We start from the raw sequence: 22,339 nt of genomic DNA, 5'->3' as shown, positions 1-22,339 counted from the left end.
TGATAAGAAGAAGGTAAAGGAGAAAAAGAACTATGAAATCAACCAAATTATTTATTCTTTAAGAAAACTGTTTTCCCTTATATACTATTAAGGGTAAGGGAAGTGCTGATTTTCTGTCCAAAGGATTAATAGGAGTAAAATTAAATCCTTGCTGTGAAGTGAGGGCATGGACTTTAAGGATTAAAACATTATTTAATAATAATTATATCCATGTAAAGAATAAATACACAATCTTTCCTAAGGTTGCCTCTAGGACAGAATAGGAAAGAAGCATAGCATATCTTTTGTTAAGGAAACAAAGTTCAAAAAATTAACTTTTAAGAGAATCATCTTTCCTTGATCATCTGGGAATTTTTCTACTCTGACTTATCTTTTTCTATTTCTCTCCCTTCTTCTCTCTCTTTCTGTTCCCCACTCTCCCTCTCCTGAAGTATTCAAAGTATCTTCTGTTCTATCTAAAGACACAGAGAAACAAAACCCTAAGGAGTTTCTACACCAAGTATGTGGTTATTTCTAAGAAACTAGACTTTCACAATAAGAAGACTAGAGTTGCAAATTTCACTTTTTCTTTTCCCCCCTAGGTACTTTTTCCTAAACGTGGCTTTAATATGCCTGAGTTTTAGTCCAAGTGCCCCCAATTATGATGAGATCTCTCTCTAGGGACCACTCCCACCCTAAAATAAAATAAGAAAAATAAGCTGCGTCAGTTTGGCTTGGCTTCACTGCACCTTTATTTTTTGGAAGAGAACCCTATGCTGTCTCCTGAGGCTTGTTTAGAAAAAGGTGTGGACAGGCAAAGGAATGATATAAACATCCCTAGGAATAATAAGATATATATAGAAAAAAAAAAACAAAACAGCCCTTTCCTGTATCCTCTTACTATAACTATACTATAAAAGGCTATGGTGCTAAGGTCAAGTTCTAAATATAAATTCCTTTGTAGTTATAAGAAACACTGGATGATCAGAGTTGTCCTGCTAAACCAGTTACTCTTCATCAGGCATCAGAGAGGGAAAATATTAGGCACCTCCATTCTCTGGGCCTGTAAAAAATGAAACAGACACTACTAAATTAGCCTATTAGTACACCTCTAAAATAGAAAGGATCATATAAGCTGGGAGAGACAAAGAGAATTTAAATAATTTGCATAAGGTCACATTGCAAACTAGTGGCAGAGCCAGCATTAAATTGTCATGTTTAACAGTGCATTTTGTACACTTCCCTGTGAACCAGGACTCACAGGGAAACAGGGGTTAAACGAGAAACAGGGGTTAATATGTTAGAAAATACATACCTCATTCTTTAGATCACTGTTCTTTTAACATTCTTCAGTTATTGCTAGCTCACATCTGATCTTTAAATTTACTTTAAAATTTTTAAATGTTGGGTTTTTCTCTAGGAACTTCTCATGTCCTTAATCTTTGTATGTGGAGCGGAGCAAACCTCCTCGTGGGAGAATGTTTGAGGCCCTTGAGTTGAGAGCATTTTTCAGTGTCCATAAGAATGTGTTTCCTTTCTCTTATGAGTCTATTTCAAGTATTTGCTATTTTCATTCTCTACAAAAGCAAATATTATTCCTCCCACAATTTCAAAAGAATATACATCTGAAAAATACATTATTTCCAGAATATGCAAGTTCCCTATTTATAGCAATTAGATTTAGAAACTCAATTGTACTTTTTCTTTTGAGTAAAAATTTAGGTGAGTCAATTTTATATCCCTATCAAGGAATTTCATTTCTTAAATATGTATGATTCACAACTATTATTAATGACAGTTGCTAATATTCCATGAGTTACTAAGATAAATGCCTTCTATGAATAATCTCACCTCTCCTTATGAACACTCTATGAGGTAGATGCTATTGTAATTCCCATTTTACAGGTAGGCAATTGAATCCTAGGAGGGTTAGCTAACTTACCCAAGGGCACATGGCTTTGGATAATAATACTTATCAAGTGTGTTATTTCATGCTGTGGTATTTCATTTGAATCTCCCAAAAATTATTCAAGAGGGCATTATTTTTGACCTTTATTTGGATAAGATACCTGAAGTACTGAGGAGTTACCTCATTTGATTAGGGTTGAACAGCTAGTAAGTGATGGAGCCAGAAGTGCTATCTAAGTACTCTCATTCCAGAGCTGAATGTTTAAAATCATTTTCTTATCCTCCTAACAAATCTCACATTAATATTTACCTCATATGGCAGTTGCATATGGAGTTATAGAAAGACTCTAGGGCTTTTCCCTTGTAAATTTTTACCTCTATATTGTGACATATCTCAGTAATAGCCATCTTAAATAATACATTTTTTATTCTACCACCAAAGTGAACATTATATAGTATATAAATTTAATCTCTTCCTTGGAAAAAACAAAAGTCCCTAGCATACTATATAAAACCCTGCATTATTGGATCCCATCCTACATTTTGCCTCATCTGCCCAATCCCTCACATAACTCTCTCTTTGAGGACTAACTGTTCATCATCCCTATTGTTTACCTTGTCATCATGTTTCACTCTGCTGATGACTCCCAAAATTTTCTTATCCTCATCTAAGTTCCAATCCAAAACCAACACTTCATCTTTTCCCCCCAAAATCTTGTCATTCTTAATTTTACCCATGAGTACACTGCACCAACCTAGTTCCTTACCACTCAGTTTTTATCTTTGCACATGTGGCTTCACAATGGAAAGGCCACCAAGTGCCTCATCTCTACCTGGAAAACTTGGACTCAGTCTTACAGACCAGATCCAATGACACCTCATTCAAAAATATGCACACGAGTAAACACAGTAAGTTATTCATTCCTATTTGCTTTTGTGTCCTCCTACATATATTCTATAGCACTACATAATATTATCTTATAATTATTGATTCAGATAATTCCTTCTACTTCTCCAAACACCTAAAAATAGAGTCCCTACCCTACAGTGTCTGCCATAAGTCTTGATGTTTAGTAGTATGCTTTAAAGATTTATTGAATTAATTAGATATGATTTATGCCATGAATCATCAACAGAGTGTTTATGTTATAGTTGAGAAAAAATGCAAGAAATGTTGGGAAATATTGTAATTAATATGAGTAATATGAGTAGTGGAACTAGAATTTGTCAATAATTTTTATTCACTCAATCTAAATGGGTTTTCATATTCTTTTTGATAGAGTTACATTTAACCTTTAGCAGGAATTTTGACCCATCAATTTTATGTCATTTTCTCTTCCCTATATATTAATTAGTACTGTGAAGTGTTCCAACTGTACATTTTTCAAGTTGCAATTGAGAAAGAACTTCCCAGAACCTAAGAAATAGTATTAAAAAGTACTCACACAGCTCCATAACACCTTAGCTCTAACAAATTATCTTTTCTGTTTACACTTAGGCTCTTTAAAAAAGAGGAGAAAAAGAAAAAAAGAGAAAATGACTATTTATTTTCTTAACTATTAGTTGCTTTTAAATCCATGTTATTAAAAATTACCAATATTCTATTTTCCTTTTTATTGTTAAACAAAAAATTGTTGGTAGCCTTCCTCTTCCTTGAAGTCTATGCAGCATTTATTGTTACTTTTAAAAATCACTATTCACTAGTGTCAGCTTTTCCATTTGTTTTATTGTCCCTGTATGCTCCTCTCTCCTGGTCCACTTCTACCACTGTCCTATTGAAATCTTTTGCCCAGCCTGCCCCTCAGTACTGTATTTCCTAAAATTCTCTCATTGGCACCCTTCTTTTCCATTTTTATTTTGCTTTTTCATTTTACATTCCCTTCCTCCGTGATATCACTCATTCTCAGAAAGTTTAATTCCTACCTAAATGCTGACAATTTTCACGTAAATATGTAACTCAGAATCTTTACCTCCAATTCACATACTGTAAATACAAGTGTCTTTGGGCAATACCAACTGTATGTCCCTTTTCTTACAGACATCTCAAACTCAAACTAAATTCATCATCTTTCCTATTCTTCCTGCAGTTTCCATCTCAGTTAATGGCAGCACCATCTACATGATATCAGACAGAACCTGGCCAACCTCTTCTCTCCCTTTCCTTGTCTTCCTCTGTACCCATTCACCTATTCTTTAAATTCTTCCTCCTCTCATCTTTCATATCTGATTTCTTCTCCTCATTCCCATACTAACTCAGTTCAGGTCCTTCTAATCCCATACCTCTACTAGTGCAAAATCTGTATTAGCTCATCCAATTTCATACTCTTGCAATCCATCTTCCACATCATAGCCTATATGGTCTTCTAAAAACACAAAATGGATTATATTACTACTAGCTTAGATCTTCAGTTAACTCACTTTACCTACTGAATAGAATCAGAATACCTCAGTGTGACATACTAGGTCCTCCTTAATTTTCCAGACTTAAGTTCTTGTCAAACTTCTCCCCTCCAACTCTACACCTCAGCCTAATTCTCTGAAACAGAAAGCTAATGAAGACCTCCTTGGCTTTTCTCTCATGTGTCTGCCTGTAGAGCACTCAGCTCCTTAAACCTTCCCATTTGTGCTTCCATATCATGAGGAATATCTCAAAGTCAACTCAACTGAACGATTACCCCCTCTCAAAATTTTTGTGATCCCCTTTACCCCTACCAGATAGAAGTGACCCGCGTTCTCCATTGTACCATGTAAATGCTTTCATCATGGCATTTATCACACTAATTGCTGAGTTGGGAACTGTATTAGAATTTAAGTTTCCTCATTGACAGGGGCCATATGATGTTTGGCATTATATCCTCAGTACTTTGTAATAGGCCTGGGATAGCATGACCACAAGCATAAGTTTATGGAAAGAAGGCAAATTAATAAACTTGTATTTTCGTTTTCTATCTTTCTAATTGTTTAACTATTTTAAAAAATGCAAACTATTTCACATTGAAAAAAATGAAAATCTAGAAAATAAATAAATGTATCACTTATTTTTATTAATTCTAAAATTTTATAGTTGTAATTGTGCCACAATATTATGTTGAATCTCAGTCCTCTGCATTGAAAAAAAAAAAAAAAATCCCAGAGATTTTTTTACCCTGCCTTTTTAACAACAAAAGTATTTCAGACCTATTTTTTAAAGAAATAATTAGACTTCTATAGTGACATTTCTCTAAGTACTTGCATTATCACAAGATTAAAACAAGATTTCACACATGTAGGGTAAGATAACTATTGCTGTCCAAAATGGCCATTTGGTTTTTTCCATAAGATAGACCTAGTAGCGCTTAGTTGTCTTTTACTTTATTTGAAACAATTTTGTTAGACTGTATTGTGACAGCTGTCGTATCAGCGTGCATTTTTAAAAACTTATCAAAATTGGTGAATTTTTGTGTAGACATTTTAATGTTGAAAATGGAAGAAAATAAGTAACATTTTGGCACATTCTGCTTTATTTCAAGAAAGGTAAAAATGCAACTGAAATGCAGAAAAAAAGATCTGTGCAGTATATGGGAAGTATATGGGAAGTATGTGCAGTATATGCTGTGATTGACTGAACATGTCAAAAGTGGTTTGCGAAGTTCCGTGCTAGAGCCTTCTTGTTGGATGATGCTCCACGGTCAGGTAGACCAGCTGAAGTTGGTAGCAATCAAATAGAGACATTAATTGAGATCAGTCAACATTCTATCACATGGGAGATAGCCGACATACTCAAAATATTCAAATCAATAAAGTTATTGGTGAAAATGAAAAATGTGTATTTTACTTTACAGGAAAAAAACCATACGGACTCTTTGGCCAACCCAATATTTTCAGATGCGATGTTTTCCTGGAAGACACTGCTTTGAAATCTCTATCTACTACTGTTTCAATTTCCACTTCTTACAGAAAGGCTGCCAGTTGTTTTATTTAGTGTTTTATCTCACTCCCCCTCCCTCTCCACCCTCCATCCTCAGCAGAACTTATTTGTACACCCTGTTCCTCATTATGCTGATTGCTATTCCTTGTGAGAGTTCCTGGCTCTCAACAAAGATGAAACATGAAGTTATAATGCACAAGCCACTTAAAACCACAGCCCTAAGCTCCAACTCTTCACAGGATTTGTTGGAGGAAAACATATTATATCTTATTACACATCTAGTGGGTGCAAAAACTGACATTCCAAAGTTGTCACTTTGTTTCACATAAAGGAGGCTGGAAATCCTCCAATATCCCCTCACAGCTTACTAGATGGTTGTGATAGGGGGAAAAAAACCCACATCAGAGATTCTCAGGCAGCAGATCATTCAATAAATAGAAAATGAATGGAAAGATTTAGTCGGCTAAGAAATAAAACCTACAGATAAAGAGAAATGGAAGACGACAGGGAAAAAGTGTGTGTGCAGATTTACAAAGGTAAAGTAAACCAGGTTATCATTAAAAGAGAAAGGGTATGTTAAGATACAGACATTAAGTGAGGGTTTCTCTGATACAGACTGACACAAAAATGTAAACAGAACTCTTTAGGAATTCCCAAGGAATGGGTTATTGAAAAGAAACTCGCATTTTTGGTGTCTCTGCAATGTACCAAGGACTTTACATAGCTTACAACCTTAGTACTCACAGCCACCTTATGTATGAGGATTTGTTGCTTCTGGGTAATGTTGGTTAAAGTTAATATGAATTAATATGTATAAAGCACTTAAAGCAATACCAGGAATGTAATAATCACTATATGCATGTTTATCATCATTAGCATTTTATAAATGAAGAAACTGAGGCCCCATAATACTTAAGTACCAGGTCCAATATCACAGTTAGTAAGTGACTTACCTGGTGTTAGAACCTTGTCCTGTCTGTATAGCAGTGAGACCTTTTCGCTAGACCTCAACGCACATTTTTACCTTAGATTGGCTGAGTTACCTGGGAAATAAGACCTTTCTCTACGTATGTGAATTACCTCTCTATGGACTGAAAATACATATTTTATTAATATATCACAGAGTGAATCATTGGAAATAAAAGCAAAAGATGGAAGCTAAATGTAGCTGAAATTAAATGTTCATAATTTAATTCGATCATCTCAATAGTATTCTAGAACTCAGTAGAACAAAATGGAAGAGGGGATGGGATGTCACTACACCTGAGGCCACCATATAAATCATTGGATCACAGAATGACAGGGCTGAAGCGAACTTAGAAGGGGTTTGCTTTGATCTCCTCCCTTATTTCGCAGATGATAAAGCCAAACACTTGACGTTGATATGACTCTCCCAAGGCCTCACAACTTCACGGTGCAGAACAATCATAACAAAATACCAGGTTTGATGTATCTGCTTAGAAACCCCCCTCCAAAGTCATGAGTGCAGAACTAACAAAAAAAATAGCCTTTATAAATCTAAATATCCAGATCGGATCACAGACGGTAAATAAAACAGCATTGGGTTTGGCCTTCGTGGAATGGCAGGAGGGGAAGGCACAACGCTTTACTTGTACGTACAGTCTCACCTTTGTATGCTCTACCTAACTGGCAAGGTAGAAACAACACACCCGTGACTGCAAAGCCCTCTGCCAGGAAGAGAATCTTAGAAAAACAAACATCTGTGTATATACTGAGTTTAATTTTTCAGACATTCATATAGGAGGTCACATGCAAGTGGTGAAAATGAACAGTTCCCATGAATTGTAAATCATGAAACATTCATCTGTCTTTCCTCTATTTTGTGCATTCCTCAGAGAAGTAGTTCATCTCATGCATTTCTCAAGGGGCTGGCCAATTTGGACTCCAAGAGACAGAGTACCTGGGTGCCCACGCTCCGGGCGACGAGATGTGGTAGAGGCTTGAGAATGCAGGCTTATGGTGGTGTCCCCATCAGCATCCAGCATGTTCCTCGTGCTGCTGTACTTGGCCTGCATCGGGGCTCCTGCAGAGGTGAGGGTGAGCTGTGGTTAGATTGCTCCAAGCTGCCTGGCTTCTATGAGACAGCTCAGGAACCAAGGCACTGAAAGGCATTCCTGATGTTCTTCTGTCTCAGCAAGTAGCAGGGAAGCCTCTGACTCCAGTTCCTGCCTGGAGAGGCCCAACCCCTCTGCCGTGAATTTGTACTCTGAATGCCAAATTGGTCAGGCAAAGGGGAAATAGCATGTGTTTTCTATTTGGGCGGTCTGTGTCTGAACAATTACAAAAGGGGCTGTGCCTCTCAGATCTCTTTTGTTCATCTGTTTGTACTTCCTGTTTAACTGTGTAAAGAAGGCAACACCTTACAATTGCAGAGAGATTCCTTCAGATTCTGAAAAACAATAATCACTCAGAGGGATATATTACATACTCCTTACCCATCATACATTCACTGAGTCACTTAGATTAAGTTTAACCTCTCTGTGCTTTTGAGAAAACAGAAGAGACTATAGGATCAGCCTCTTCCTTTCTCCAAGGCTATAGTATAAAATCATCTTATGTATAGAATGTCAGCACAACAGGGGCCTTGTGGAGGATATCGAATGGAGCCTACGCTTTCATTTTACAAAACGGGAGATTGAGCTAGGTGAGAAATTCCTCTGAGGTCACACAGCTGCTTAGCGACAGAATTAGCTTTAAAAGCTCTTTCTGGTTGTCAATTCAATATTTTTTCTTCTTTCAGTATGTGGACTCAATTTAACATTTTAAGCACATCAGGTACATCACAATCATGACCACATTTTACTGGAGTAAAGACTTGTGAGATTATTACTAACTACTTGTGACTTTAGGAAGGTAGGTAACAATTTGTGCCCAAATATCCTAAGCTGAGAAGGAAATGAAAAGTTTGTTTCAGGTCATGTCCAAAAATTCCAAATCAGTACAATAGAATTATACTATTCTACTCATACTTTTCTGTATTTGGAGCGCTAGCTGGCGGAATCAGGCATATTAATATAGAGTGTGGGGGGTGCTTGGATCAGGGGAGCCAGCCCCTGGGAGGGATGTGTCAGGAAGTATATACTGTGGATTCACCATGTGTCTCAAGTTAGCTATTATTTATTCTAAATAAAACAAACCTAAGGAGACCTTTCTCTTGCACAATGCCTTGTAAAAAGTAGAATATAAAAAACTTACTCGGTCCTTTCATTAGGTTGAGGTATTAGAAAGTTTATAGAAGAGGCAGTAAAAATTTTGAAGGAAATGGTAAATGAAGCACATAAGAATGAAAAAGGAAGATGGAATTTTAGAAATCTAAACAGCTGGGGCCTGAAAAAAAATACATTTAGGAGGTGCTGATAATTATGATTCTGATGAAATGGTAATTAGAACTATTTTCCAGACTTCGGTGATTTATATAGATCCTTGACAATTTTTGCCGAACAACCTATATTAACATTTTACTGCTTGTCTTTAAATAATTTTTTCAACAATGACAAAAACATTTTTTGAACATCTACATTATTGCAGCTACTATAAATAGCTATGTCTATTTTCTGAGACATATCAGTATAAAATAAAATTCTCTGTCCTTTTAGAGTCAACATTCTATAGAGGAAAGAAGATGGTGTGCAAGAAAGATAGCAAGTAAACAATAGAGTTAATTGGACTATGATAAGAGTTCTGAAAATATATGGAGGATAAGGGAGATTAAGAACGTACACGAAGGAGGGTTGCTCATTTTAAATAAGAGGAAGCCACATTAAGAAAGTAGTATTTCTGCAGAGACTTGAAAGAGGGGAAAGGCCTGCAAATTTCTGGGGTAAGAATCAGTCAAGTAAAGGATATGGGAGGCTCAAAATCTATGAGATAGAACTATGCCAGCTAGAGTAGACAAACAATTGAGCAAATAGCGTCCTAAGTGAAATGAGAGAAGTAAAGAATTGATTAGCTCCAAGAAGTAAAGTGGGCCACAGTAGTTGCCTTATAGACAATTTAAAGTTCTCTTGCTTTTTTCCCCTTCACTCTGAGATATGTGGGAAATCATAGAAAGTTTCAGTGGAAGGCTGACGTGATTTGTTTTAAACCTAATGAAATCATTCTGCTATATTTGGAAATATTGTGTTGGCAAAAAAGTCCATATGGTTTTTTTTCTGTAAAAGACACATTTTTCATTTTCACTAATAACTTTACTGATTGGGATATTTTAAGTATGTCAGCTGTTTCCCATGTGATAGAATGTTGATTGATCTCAATTAATGCTCAATTTGATTGCTATCAACTTCAACTTGTCCACCCAACCATGGAGCATCATCCAGCTAGAATTTTCTAGCACAGAAATTTCTAGCACAGAACTTGGCAAACCTCTTTTGACATGTTCGATCAATCACAGCACCTTCTCCATATACTGCACAAATTTTTTTTGTGTGTTTCAGTTCTGTTTTATCTTTCTTAAAATAATAAAGCATAATATGCTGAAATGTTGCTTATTTTCTTTCATCTTCAATATTAAAATGACTACACAGAAATTCACCAATTTTGATGTTTTTTAATGCACACTGATATGACAGCTATCACAATACAATCTAACAAAATAATTTCAAATAAAGTTAAAGACAATTAAGGACTACTAAAGCCAACTTACGAAAAAACCAAATGAGCTTTCTGGCCAACCCAATAGCTATAGAAGGACAAAGTGAATGCTGGGAGAATACTTTAAAAATTATTGCGATAGCTCAAGCAAGATAAGATACTGTTTCCTCAGCCCTGGCTGGTGTGGCTCAGTGGATTGAGCACCGGCCTGCAAACCAAAGTGTTGCCAGTTCCATTCCCAGTCAGGGCACATGCCTGGGTTGTGAGCCAGGTCCCCAGTAGGGAGTGTGCAAGAGGCAACCACACATTGATGTTTCTGTCTCTCTCTTTCTCCCTTCCCCTCTTTCTAAAAGTAAATTAAAACCAAAAAAAACAAAAAAACAAAAAAAAACAAAAACAAAACAGATGGTATTTCCTTATTACTCATCTTGAATTTACCCTTTAACCATAATTTCAGCTAGAAGCTATTTTCCTTTTCTGTCTCTTAGAAAATTGTGGATGTTTTCTGTTCATTCCCGTGTGCATTTCCATGTAAGCTGTGGTATGACCATGTATTAACAAATCAGGCATAGGATGCCTCAGACAACCTAGGGCTACCTTCCTTTACACCATCATTGTTGTCATTTTCATGCTTTTATATTTAAGTCATAGATTACTGTTGCAGAGTCTGTCCTAGATAGGTACAGCTGGATGCTCAGCATCCATAATTACTTTCCTGGATTTTTATGATTCTTTGAAATCCACTCCATCCTGGACTCAGGAGAAATCAATTAAACCAAAAACAATATTCAAATACATGGCATCTCTTTGAAATTCCCCCCTTGAGTCTTAATTTAACTCTCAACCTGACTTATCTTCCTTGTTTCTTCATTTCTCTTCCGAGAGTGACAATACTGGTTTGTACATTTAAAAACTACTATAAATTCACCAAAAATCTGTATCTTCTTCTCTTAGATTTTTAAATAATTTAAGATTCCAATTTTACTCTTCAACACAAAACTACTCCACTATCTCTTCTCCAGTGCCAAACTCATCATCATTTGGGGGAAGAAGGCTAATTATGATAGTATTTATTATACACATCACATAATTTAGAGGCCAAAGTTTATTTGACATTTTTTATTAAAGTGAAATTTGGTCCTGGCTGGTGTGGCTCAATGGATTGAGTGCCTGTCTGCAAAACAAAGGATTGCCAGTTTGATTCCCGGTCAGGGCACATGCCTAGGCTGCAAGCCAGGTCCCTGCTTGGGGGTGTGCAGGAGACAGTTGATTGATATATCTCTCACACATTGATGTTTCACTCCCTCTCTCTTACTCTTTTCCCCTCTCTCTAAAAATAAATAAACCTTTTAAAAAGGTGAAATTTGCTTTATATCAAATTTAGCATTTAAAAATAAAAATCCAGTGAACTTGAAACAATTTCTGTTCACATATTGGCAAACAAGGGAAGGTAGTAAATGCCTCTCCTATATTATGGAAATCCCCACTGGAAATAAAGATAGCACCAGTGGGAAAGTTTAAAAGAAAATAAGAAAAAGACAAATTATCATATCACAAAATATAGTTATGTTCCAATAATACCTTTTCATAGCAATCAGTAAGGAATTGCTGAAAACTGCAAAATACTAATCATTAAAAATAATAAAATATGTTTTACATTCCACAATGTTAATACCTCCATTACTAGAATTGATTAAGTTTTATATTCATTACTAGGTCTTCTTTTTGATCGATGATATTTAAAAAGGAGAAAGTGAAAATGTGCCACTAAAGGATTTTGGTACAAATGGTGGAGCAGGTAGAGCTGTGCTCACCTCCTCCCATGACCACATCAAAATCAGAACTAAATTATAGAACAATCAACCTAGAAAACCATCTGAAGACTAGCTGAATAGAAATTCTATAACTAAGGATGTGAAAAAGAAGATACTTCAAGACTGATAGGAGAGGCAAAGTTGCAAAATGGGCAGGCCCCATACCCACATGTGTCAGTTGAGAATACGAAGGGATATCTCAGCTGCAGAGGTTACCCTCTGAGGAGCAAAGGGTCCCAGCCCCAGGCTGGGCTCCCCAGCCCATCATACTAGCACCAGGAAGAGGACCCCACAAAATATCTTGTTGTGAAATCAGCAATGATTCCATTTCCCCAGGTGAGAAAGAAGGCTGCTAGAAATCCAGGAATTCTCTTAAAGGGCCCACAGACAAACACACTCGCAGACACTCACCCTGGGCTCTGGCAGAGGGACAGCACCTCAGCGTCGCCAGAGGCATATGTAGAGAAACTGAATTTTGTGGCTCCAGTGGGGGAGCGGGCGGGATGGCCGCCATAGTCCTTCTGTTGAGCCCTTTAATGTAGCTGGCGGGCAGGCATCAACTTTACTCTGTTGAGCTTTCCCCCAGCATGGTCAAATCTGAATCTGAATTAGACCGGTGAACTCTACTTGCTCTAACCTGAGGACTCCCTGAGACTCCGCCCCACCCGACTCCCAAACCACCCCAGGCTCTTTCTTGGGCAGGCAGCCAGCTGTCGCTCACAATTGTCTTTTTTAAAAAAAAACTCTTGAGGAGTTCCAGTCAAGCTTGGAGGGCACCAGAGACACACAGGGAGAAACTGAGTTGCGTGGCCAACATGACCCCCAACATGACAAATCTGAATCTGCATTAGCCTGGTGAACTTCACTCACTGCACCCTGATGACTCCCTGAGACTCCAACCCACCACAAAAGTCCAGAGGCTCCTAGGCAGGTGACGGCCAGCCCCAGTGTACACTGTGGCTTTTGATGAGTGGCCACAGGCTCAGCACTGGCACAAAATCTGAATCTGCATTAACCTGGTAAACTGGACTCACCGCACCCTGGCAACTCTCAGAGATCCCACCTCACCCTGCTCGCCTACTGCCCCAGGCTGTTACAGAGGCTGAGCCTTACAAGCGATAAGCAGGCAGCAGCAGGTCTCTGGGTGTCTTGTGACTTTTGCTGACCTTCCCAGGCCCAGTACTGGTAGCAGCTGACCTCAGTTTGCAGTGTGAACTTTCCCATGCTCATCTAGGTCCAGCAGAGGCAGCTATCAAGTGCAGATCACTTTGTAACTCCTAACAGGTGGCCCCAGGCCACTCACAGGCAGCATTTAACATTGGCCTGAACCAGAGACTGTCCCAAGAGACCTCAGAACCTACACACTCAATGGCCAACTTCCGACCACAGCAGAGTACCATCTGATTAGCTCCACACATGGCACTTCCAAAGGGTGGTAAGCAGGCACATGACCGTGCAGGGGCAAATCCTGCTATGTGGATTAAGCCCCCACACAGCAACTCATAGGCTGTGGTCATGGGAAATACTCACAGCCAGTCAGCCTGAGGGTCAGTCCTGCCCACTGACATGCCAATAGCAACTGAGGCTCAACTACAGCAGGATGGCACATACAACCCACACAAGGGACTCTCCTGAGCACCCAGCTCAGGTGATCAAGAAGTTTGTGCCACTGGGCAAAACAGGATACCTAATACATAAGGCTACCCTGCCAAGAAGAGGCAATTTAGCAGATCTGCTTAATAGAGGAACAGATAGAGAGGAAGCCAAAATGAGGAGACAAAGAAACATCTCCCAAATTAAACAACAAAAGAAATCTTCAGAAAAAGAACAAAATAAAATTGAGGGAAGTGACCTACCAGATACAGAATTCAAAACACAAGACTCTCAAGGGATTTAGTGAGAATTTCAACAAAAAGATAGTATGTATTAAAAAAGGATATAGAAACAATAAAAAAAAGGTAAAAAATGGAGACTACAATAACTAAAATATAGAATACTCTGGAAAAAAATCAATATCAGATTAGATGAAACAGAAGATCAATTCAGTGATTTGGAACATAAGGTAGGAGAAAAGATTCAATTAGAGCAGCAAAAAGAAAAAAAATTTAAAAAATGAGGATAGTTTAAGGGACCCCTGAGACAACATCAAGCATAACAACATTTTCATCATAGGAAATAACAGAAGGAGAAGAAAGAGAGCGAGAGATTGAGAACATATTTAAATAGATAGCATCTGAAAACTTCCCTGTCCTGGTAAAGAAAAAGAAGACATGAGTCCAAGGGGCACAGAGAGTCCTAAACAAGATGAACCCAAAAAGGCCCACATCAAGACACATCATGATTAAAATGCCAAAAGTTAAAGAAAAAGAGAAACTCTTAAGAGCTGCATGAGAAAAGCAGTTATGTATCTACAAGGGAGCTCCCATGAGACTGTCAGCTGATTTCTCAACAGAAACTTTGCAGAATACAAGAGATTGACACAAAATATTTAAAATATTCAAAGTGCCCTTAAATGACACAATAGACCAGATGGATTTAATTGATATTTACATTTCACCTGAAGTGTTCTAAATACATTCTTTTCAAGTGCACATGCAACATTTACCAGGATAGGCCACATGTAAAGCCACAAAACAAGTTGCAATAAATTTAAGATGACGGAAATTATATCATGCATTTTCTCTGGTCACAATGGTATAAAACTAGAAGGGGCTTAACAACTAATACTACCTTTCCCAGCAAAGCTAGCATTTAAAATTGAAGAAGAAATAAAGAACTTTCCAGAGAAATTGAAGGAGAAATAAAGAGTTTCCCAGAGAAGAAATAAAGTTCTTTCCAGTAAAGTTCCTTTACTGGAAAGGAGTTCATTACCGCCAAATCAGTATTACAAGAAATGTTAAAGGCACTTCTTGAGAAGAAGAAAAAGGAGAAGAAAGAAGAAGAAGGAGAAGAAAGAGGAAGAAGAAGAAGGAGAAGAAAGAGGAAAAAGAAAAAGAAGAAGAAGGGGAAGAAGAAGAAGGAAAGGGAGGGGGCGGAGAAGAAGGAGAAGAGAAAGAACATAAATATGAATAATAAAATGGCAATAACTGTGTACCTGTCAGTAATGACTGTAAATGTGAATGCAATAAATGTTTCAGTCAAGATAGGGTAGCTCTATGGATAAGAAAACAAGACCTATATATATGCTGCCTACAAAAGACCCACTACAGATCAAAAGACACACACAGACTGAAAGTAAAGGAATGGAAAAAGGTATTTCATACAAATGAAAAGAAAACAAAAAAGTCTGGGATGGCAATACTTATATCAGGCAAAACAGACTTCAAAACAGAGGGTATAGTAAGAGACAGAGAAGAACATTTCATAATGATAAAGAGATCAATCCAACAAGAGGATATAACCCTTGTAAACATTTATGCACCCAGCATAGGAACATCTAAATATATACAGTAAATATTGGTAGACATAAAAGAAGAGATTTCCAGGAATATAGTCATGGTAGGGGACTTTAATACCCCATTGACTTCAAAGGATAGATCGTCCAGATAGAAACTCAACAAGGAAACTGTGGCCTTAACTGACACACTAGATCAGATGGATTTAAATGATTTTTTATAGCATTTCACCCAAAGCATCAGAATATACATTCTTTTCAAGTGCACATGCAGCACTTTTTATGACAGACCTCATATTAAGCCAGAAAACCAGTCTCAATAAATTTAAGATTAAATATATATAATGCACCTTCTCTGGCCACAATGGCATGAAACTAGAAACCAAATACAAGAAAAAACTGAAAAACACGCAAACACATGGAGGCTAAATAACATGTTACTAAACTATGAAGATCAAGGAAGAAATCAAATGATACCTTGAGACAAATGCAAATGAAACCACAATGGCCCCAAATCTATGAAACACAGTGAATGCAGTTCTAAAAAGGGACATTCAGAGCCACACAGGCCAACCTCACAAACCAAGAAAAATCTTAAATAAACCATCTAACACTACATCTAAGGAAACTATAAAAAGAACAGCAAAGGGCAAAATGAGTAGAAGACAGGAAATAATAAAGATCATAGTGGAAATAAATGAAACAGATTCTTTAAAAAGATAGAAAAAAATCAAGACTAATTCTTCAGAAAGATAAACAAAAACCTTAATCAGACCCATTAAGGAAAAAAGAGATAAAACCCAGATAAATAAAATTAGAAATAAAAGAGGAGAAATGACAACAGATACCACAGAAAAATGAAGGATTATAAGAAATTACAACAAGCAAGTATGTGCTGACAAATTAGACAAAAAGTTAGAAGAAATGGATACATTTCTAGATATATACTATTTTCCATGACTGACTCAAGAAGAAATACACAATCTGAACACATGGATTACTAGCAGCAAAATCAATCAGTAATCAAAAAACTCCCAACAAACAAAAGTCCTGAACTAGATGGCTTTATAGGTGAATTTTGCCAAGCATTCAAAGAAGAATTAACACCTATTCTCTCAAATTATTCCAAAATAATTCAAAAGAAGGGAAGGCTCTCAATCTCATGTTATGAAACCACAACTATCCTGATTCCAAAACCAGACAAAGACATTACAAAAATAATTATCAGCTAACATCCCTTATGACCATAGATGAAAAATTCCTCAACAAAATATTAGCAAACTGAATTCAGCAATACATTAAAAAGATCATACACCATGTCCAAGTGGGATTTATTCCTGAGATGCAAAGTTGGTTCAATATCCACAAATCAATTAATGTGATACACCAAATAAACAAAATTAAGAATAAATTTCATACGATGATATCCATAGATGAAGAAAAAGCATTTGACAAAATCCAGCATCCATTTAAGATAAAAACTCTCAGCAAAGTAGGAATACAGGGAACATACCTCAGTATAATAAAGGTAATATATGACAGCTAAGTGATTTCCTTAAGATCAGGAACAGGACAGGTTATCTACTCTTATCACTTTTATTCAACATAATACTGAAAGTCTTAGTTATACCAATCAGACAAAGAAAAAAATAAAAGTCATCCAAATTGGAAAGAAAGAAGTAAAACTGTTATTATTTGCAGATGACATGAAATAATATATAGAGAACCCTATAGATCCCACCAAAAACTATTAGAACTAATAAATGAATTCAATAAAGTAGCAGGATGCAAAATTAATATTCAGAAATTGATTGCATTTGATACACCAATAATACACTATCAGAAAGAGAACTTAAGAAACTACTTCCATTTAAAATTGCATTCAATAAAAATATCTAGCAATAAACTTAACCAAGGAGATAAAAGACCTGTACTGAGGAAATTATAAAATATTGAAGATACAAATAAATGGAAGTGTATACTATACTCATGAATAGGAGGAATTAAATCATTAAAATGTTCATACTACCCAAAGTAATAGATAGATTCAATGCAATCACTATCAAAATACCAATTGCACTTTTCACAGAACTAGAAGAAATAATTCTAAGATTTTTATGAAACCACTAGAGATCCTGAATATCCAAGACACTCTTGAGGAAAAAAAGACAAAGTTGTAAATTTCATGCTACTTATAACATTAGACTATAGTAATCAAAACAGCATGATACTGGCATAAAAACAGACACATAAATTAGTGGAAAAGAATAGAGAGGCCAGAAGTAAACTCATGCCAATGTGGTTGATTAAACTATGACAGAGAATCAAAATATACAGTGGACTAAAGGCAGTTTATTCAATAAATAGTGTTGAGAAAACTAGAAAGATACTTGCAAAAAAATGAAACTAAATTACGTTCTTACAGCATTTAGAAGAATAAAGTAAAAATGGATTAAAGACCTAGATGTAAATCCCCAAACCATAAAACTCCTAGAAAAAAACATAGGCAGTAAACTGTCTATCATTGCTCCTAGAATGTATTTTCTGATATATCTTCACAGTCAATGGAAAATAAAGAAAGAATAAACAAATGGCACCACATCAAACTAAAAAACGTTTTGCACAGCAAAAAAGAGAACTATCAACAAAAAGACAAGTTACTAATTTGGAGAATATATTCTCCAATGATACATCTGATAAGGGGTTACTATTCAAAATTTATAAAGAACTTATACAACCTAACAAAAAAAAATACCAAAAAAAGCAGGGGCACATGATCTAAATACACATTTCTCCAAAGAGGACATACAGATGGCTAATAGACATATAAAAAGATGCTCAAAATCACTATCAGGGAAATGAAAATTAAAACCACCATGAGACATCACCTCAAACCTGTTGAATTGCTATCAAGTGCAGCGAGGATGTGGAGAAAAGGGAACCCTTGCGTATTGTTGGTGGGAGTGCAAAGTGGGGCAGCCACCATGGAAAACCGTATGAAGGGCCCTCAGAAAACTGAAAATAGAACTACCTATGTCCCAGCAATTACACTTCTGGGTATTTATCTGAAGAAATCCTAAACTACTAATTCAAAAAGATATTTGCACCCCTGTGTGCATTGCAGTTATTAACCACAGCCAATATATGGAAGCAAACTAAGGGCACATCAATAGATAATGGGGTGAAGAAGAGGTGGTACATACATACAATGGAATACTAGTTGGCCATAAAAAGTGAAATCTTATTATTTGTGAAAACATGGATGGACCTTGAAGGTATTATACTTCATTAAATAAGTCAGAGAAAGACAAATACTGCATTACTTTATTTACATGTGTACTCTAAAGAACAAAACAAATGTGCAAACAAAACAAACAGGCTCATAGATACAGAGAAGAGACTGATAGTTGCTACGTGAGAGGGAGCTTGGAGGGCTGGATGAAAAAGGTGAAGGGTTAATAAGTACAAATTGATAGTTATAAAATAGTCCCAGGAATGTAAGTACAGCATAGGGAATATAGTCAAAAATATTGTAGTGACTATGTATGATTCCAGATGTGTACTAGAATCATCAGTGGGATCAATCTGTAAAATATATAAATGTCTAACCACTGTTCTATATACCTGAAGCTAATATAAAATAATATTGAATGTCATCTGTAACTTAAAAATTAAAAAAATTTTAAAATGTAACTAAATAACAACAAAAAAGGATAAAACTTTCATTAAGAGCAGTTTCCCTACAATTTCACATTATAAGAAAGCTTGTCATTCAGAGGTGTGGAAGACATACTTTCCAGGCTATCTGAGAAAAAAAGATGGAATTCCTGCTTTTCATGGGGTTTTGATCACAATCATGACCATATTAACAAACAAAATAATAAAATAGCTCTGATTATAGTAAAGCTAATTTTTTATTTCTTCATTTAGCTATTCAGAATTATATTGTGCTTGCTATCTGTGTCAGATGCACTGCTGTAAGTGGTGGAACAAATCACAACAACACATCATGTGTACTCTGGTGGCACTATATAAGGACAAGAATGACTCTGGTAGAGCCAGAAATTAAGATCTCCTTGAAACACCAAGGAATTGTGGTTAGTCCTAGGTAAATGCCATGTCAATCATAGAATAAAAATTCAAGTTCTGCTGCTCTTACTCTATTTCTTGGGCTCTGTTAATTAGAACTAATGTTGAACTACCAGTAGAGTTAACGTGCAAAAAAATCACAGTCTTTCCATCCTGTTTCTTGGCTAACATGAAAGTTGACTGAGCTCTTTTGATAGTTTAAACATTTATTTTGACTTCAAATACCTCTCTTTCATGTTTTGTTTTCTGGCCTCCCTACTATCTTGTATACTTCCCTCTGCTCCTTTATGTCAACACCTCCATCATTATATCAATTGCTTCTCACAAATACTGTGTGATGGTAAACTACAGTCCTGATCATAAACTATTGACATGTGAATCCATACACAAAGGTGAGATGAGTTTTCCTGGGTAGCTGTGCTTCTGACTGGAAACCTGTTAAAATAAAAGACAATGAAATAGTTAGAACAAACCTTAAAAATACTGTCTACTGTCTACACTAGGCTGAAATAAAATGGTGAAGATATTAGTGAAAAAGAGTCTCTGAAGTGGCTACATCATTGGAAAAGGGGACTTGAATTTAGATTGTATTAGTTCTTAAACGGTAACATATCGTTCATTATTAAGGCATACAAATGACTAAAAATGTATGTTTATTTAATTTATTGGGGTGACATTGGTTAATAAAGCTATACAGGTTTCAAGTGTACAACTCAATAAAACATCATCTGCACACTGCATTATGCATTCATGACCCAAAATCAAGTTTCTTTCCACCGCCATTTATCCTGGTTTTGACCACTTCCACCTCACCTCACCCTTTTTTCCCTTTGGCAAAAACCATACCGTATCTGGGTTTTTTTTTTCCTTAATCTGTTCACCTTTTTAACCCAGCACCCCACCCACCTCCCCTCTGACAGCTGTTCATCTTGTCTGTTTTGATTTTGTTTGTTCATTTTGATCATTAAATTTCACATATAAGTGCAATCATATGGTATTTGTCTTTTCCTGACTGGCTTATTTCACTTAGTATAATACTCTCTAGGTCTATCCATGCTGTCACAAAAGGTAAGATTTCCTTTTTTTTATGGGCAAGTAGTATTCTGTTGTGTAAATGTTCCATGTTTTTTTTTGAATCTTCTCATCTACTGATGGGTACTTGGGCTGCTTGTTTATAAGAATTACCACCAGTTGCATAAAATCAAGTAAAGCTTCTGACCAAAACAAAAAACAAAAACAAAAAAAACCATTTACTATTTTATAGACAGTTCTTTGCTTATCTCTCAAACTGTTACCTAGAAGTATATTTATCAAATAAAACATTTAGTGAAATTACTATTGGGTATATTAGTGAGTAGACCTAGTGGAAGAATTATTGCTGAAAGGGATCTAGAACTAAATCAAGAATCAGAGCTATCAAAAACCATATTTTTAAAAAGGCAAAAAAGATAAATAAAAAACCTATATATTTTAATGCATCCTGAAGGCAGAATTATGTTAGAAATCAATATCAGATAATTACAATAACAACCACAGGTAAGTGGAAGCATGGCTCTGTTCTATTTGCTGTTCAGTCTCCTGAAGGAGCAGTATTAATTAGTCCAGTACGGCATCACTGAGAACTTAGTGTAAAAGCTATAGCCATAGTCTTCATCTTGCATATTTATCTTTTCTTGGTCCTGGGTGCACAGCGGCTGTAGGGGCGCGCCGCTGCGGGGGAGCACCGCAGAGAGCACAGTGCTCCCTGAAACCTGAGGGAAACCGGCTGGGGCCAGCTGAAGTGGGAGCAGGGCTCTGAAACCCGCAGAGCCTGGCAGGGGTTGTCATGGATGAAGGGGAATAAACACAAAAACGCTGAAAACACCTCTGTTTGCCGAGAGAGCAGACAGGGCACTTCCTTCTTACTAGAGATGGCCGTGGCACATCCCCCTAGTGGGGAAGGCCACGTTGCCCTTTGTTCCAAGGCTTTTATTGAAAAACTTATTAGTGGGCTAGACGACAGGAAAGCATACATATACATGTTTACATTAGCATGTTCAGTTTCACAGAAAATAGATACCTTTAAGAAAACAGGTGGCAGGAGTTTACTGATTTACATAGGTCCAAGAGAAGACTAGTCTAAACAAAAGAGAATGAAGACAAGGGCAAGAACCTTAATGATAAAGGGCAAGGGGTGTAAATAATGTGAAGGTCCTTCGCAGCATGAGCTGACCAGAGATATAAGGGAGGAAAAGAGCACACTCTAAAGAATTTACTTTTAGGCCTGATTACCCTGGCAACCATCAGATCTTATCTAGGGCTGTTTTTCCCACACTGTTAGCCAGGCAGGGGGAGGGAACCACCAAGGGTTAAGGAGACTGCTTTTCAGCTATGATGAGAACTCTGGCAGTGTCCAAGCCAAGCTGAGAGGTGTGGGGGCCTCTTTGCCCTTTTTCTGTGTCCCCAATTTCTTATCCGCTGTCCCTACTGGCCAAGGCCTGTCTTAGGTTGCCCCTCCCCCAGGGGTCTTACCCGTCATTGATCATTGACCCTCACAAGGCAAAGCAGAGGGGCAGGGGCTCAGCCTCTGCCCAGGAGAACAGGTCAAGTCACATCAGGAGCCTGTTTCTCCAAGGCCTCCTGATTATTTTTGGCCTT

General features: G+C 36.8%; 1 protein-coding gene across 4 annotated transcripts in view; it reads right to left on the bottom strand.

Moving 5' to 3' along the window:
* LOC129085024 (C-type lectin domain family 1 member A-like) overlaps positions 1 to 22,339 on the bottom strand; it is a 46,279-nt gene that overhangs the window by 10,816 nt on the left and 13,124 nt on the right. For 3 of the 4 annotated variants that reach the window (XM_054591436.1, XM_054591437.1, XM_054591438.1), the window contains one exon: positions 18,943 to 20,137. In XM_054591436.1, coding sequence (XP_054447411.1) covers positions 20,008 to 20,137 — 130 coding nt within the window. In that variant the 3' untranslated portion in view covers positions 18,943 to 20,007. Of the gene's footprint in view, positions 1 to 7,715; positions 7,839 to 18,942; positions 20,138 to 22,339 lie in introns of those variants that run through there. The other variant, XM_054591435.1, reaches the window with a different exon arrangement.

The sequence above is a fragment of the Pteronotus mesoamericanus genome, unplaced genomic scaffold (assembly GCF_021234165.1).
Source record: "Pteronotus mesoamericanus isolate MK-2021 breed Mesoamerican mustached bat unplaced genomic scaffold, CSHL_Meso_final scaffold_21, whole genome shotgun sequence".
Classification (NCBI taxonomy): domain Eukaryota; kingdom Metazoa; phylum Chordata; class Mammalia; order Chiroptera; family Mormoopidae; genus Pteronotus; species Pteronotus mesoamericanus.
The sequence above is the reverse complement of the archived record's forward strand: the minus strand, read 5'-3'. Positions and strand labels throughout refer to the sequence as shown.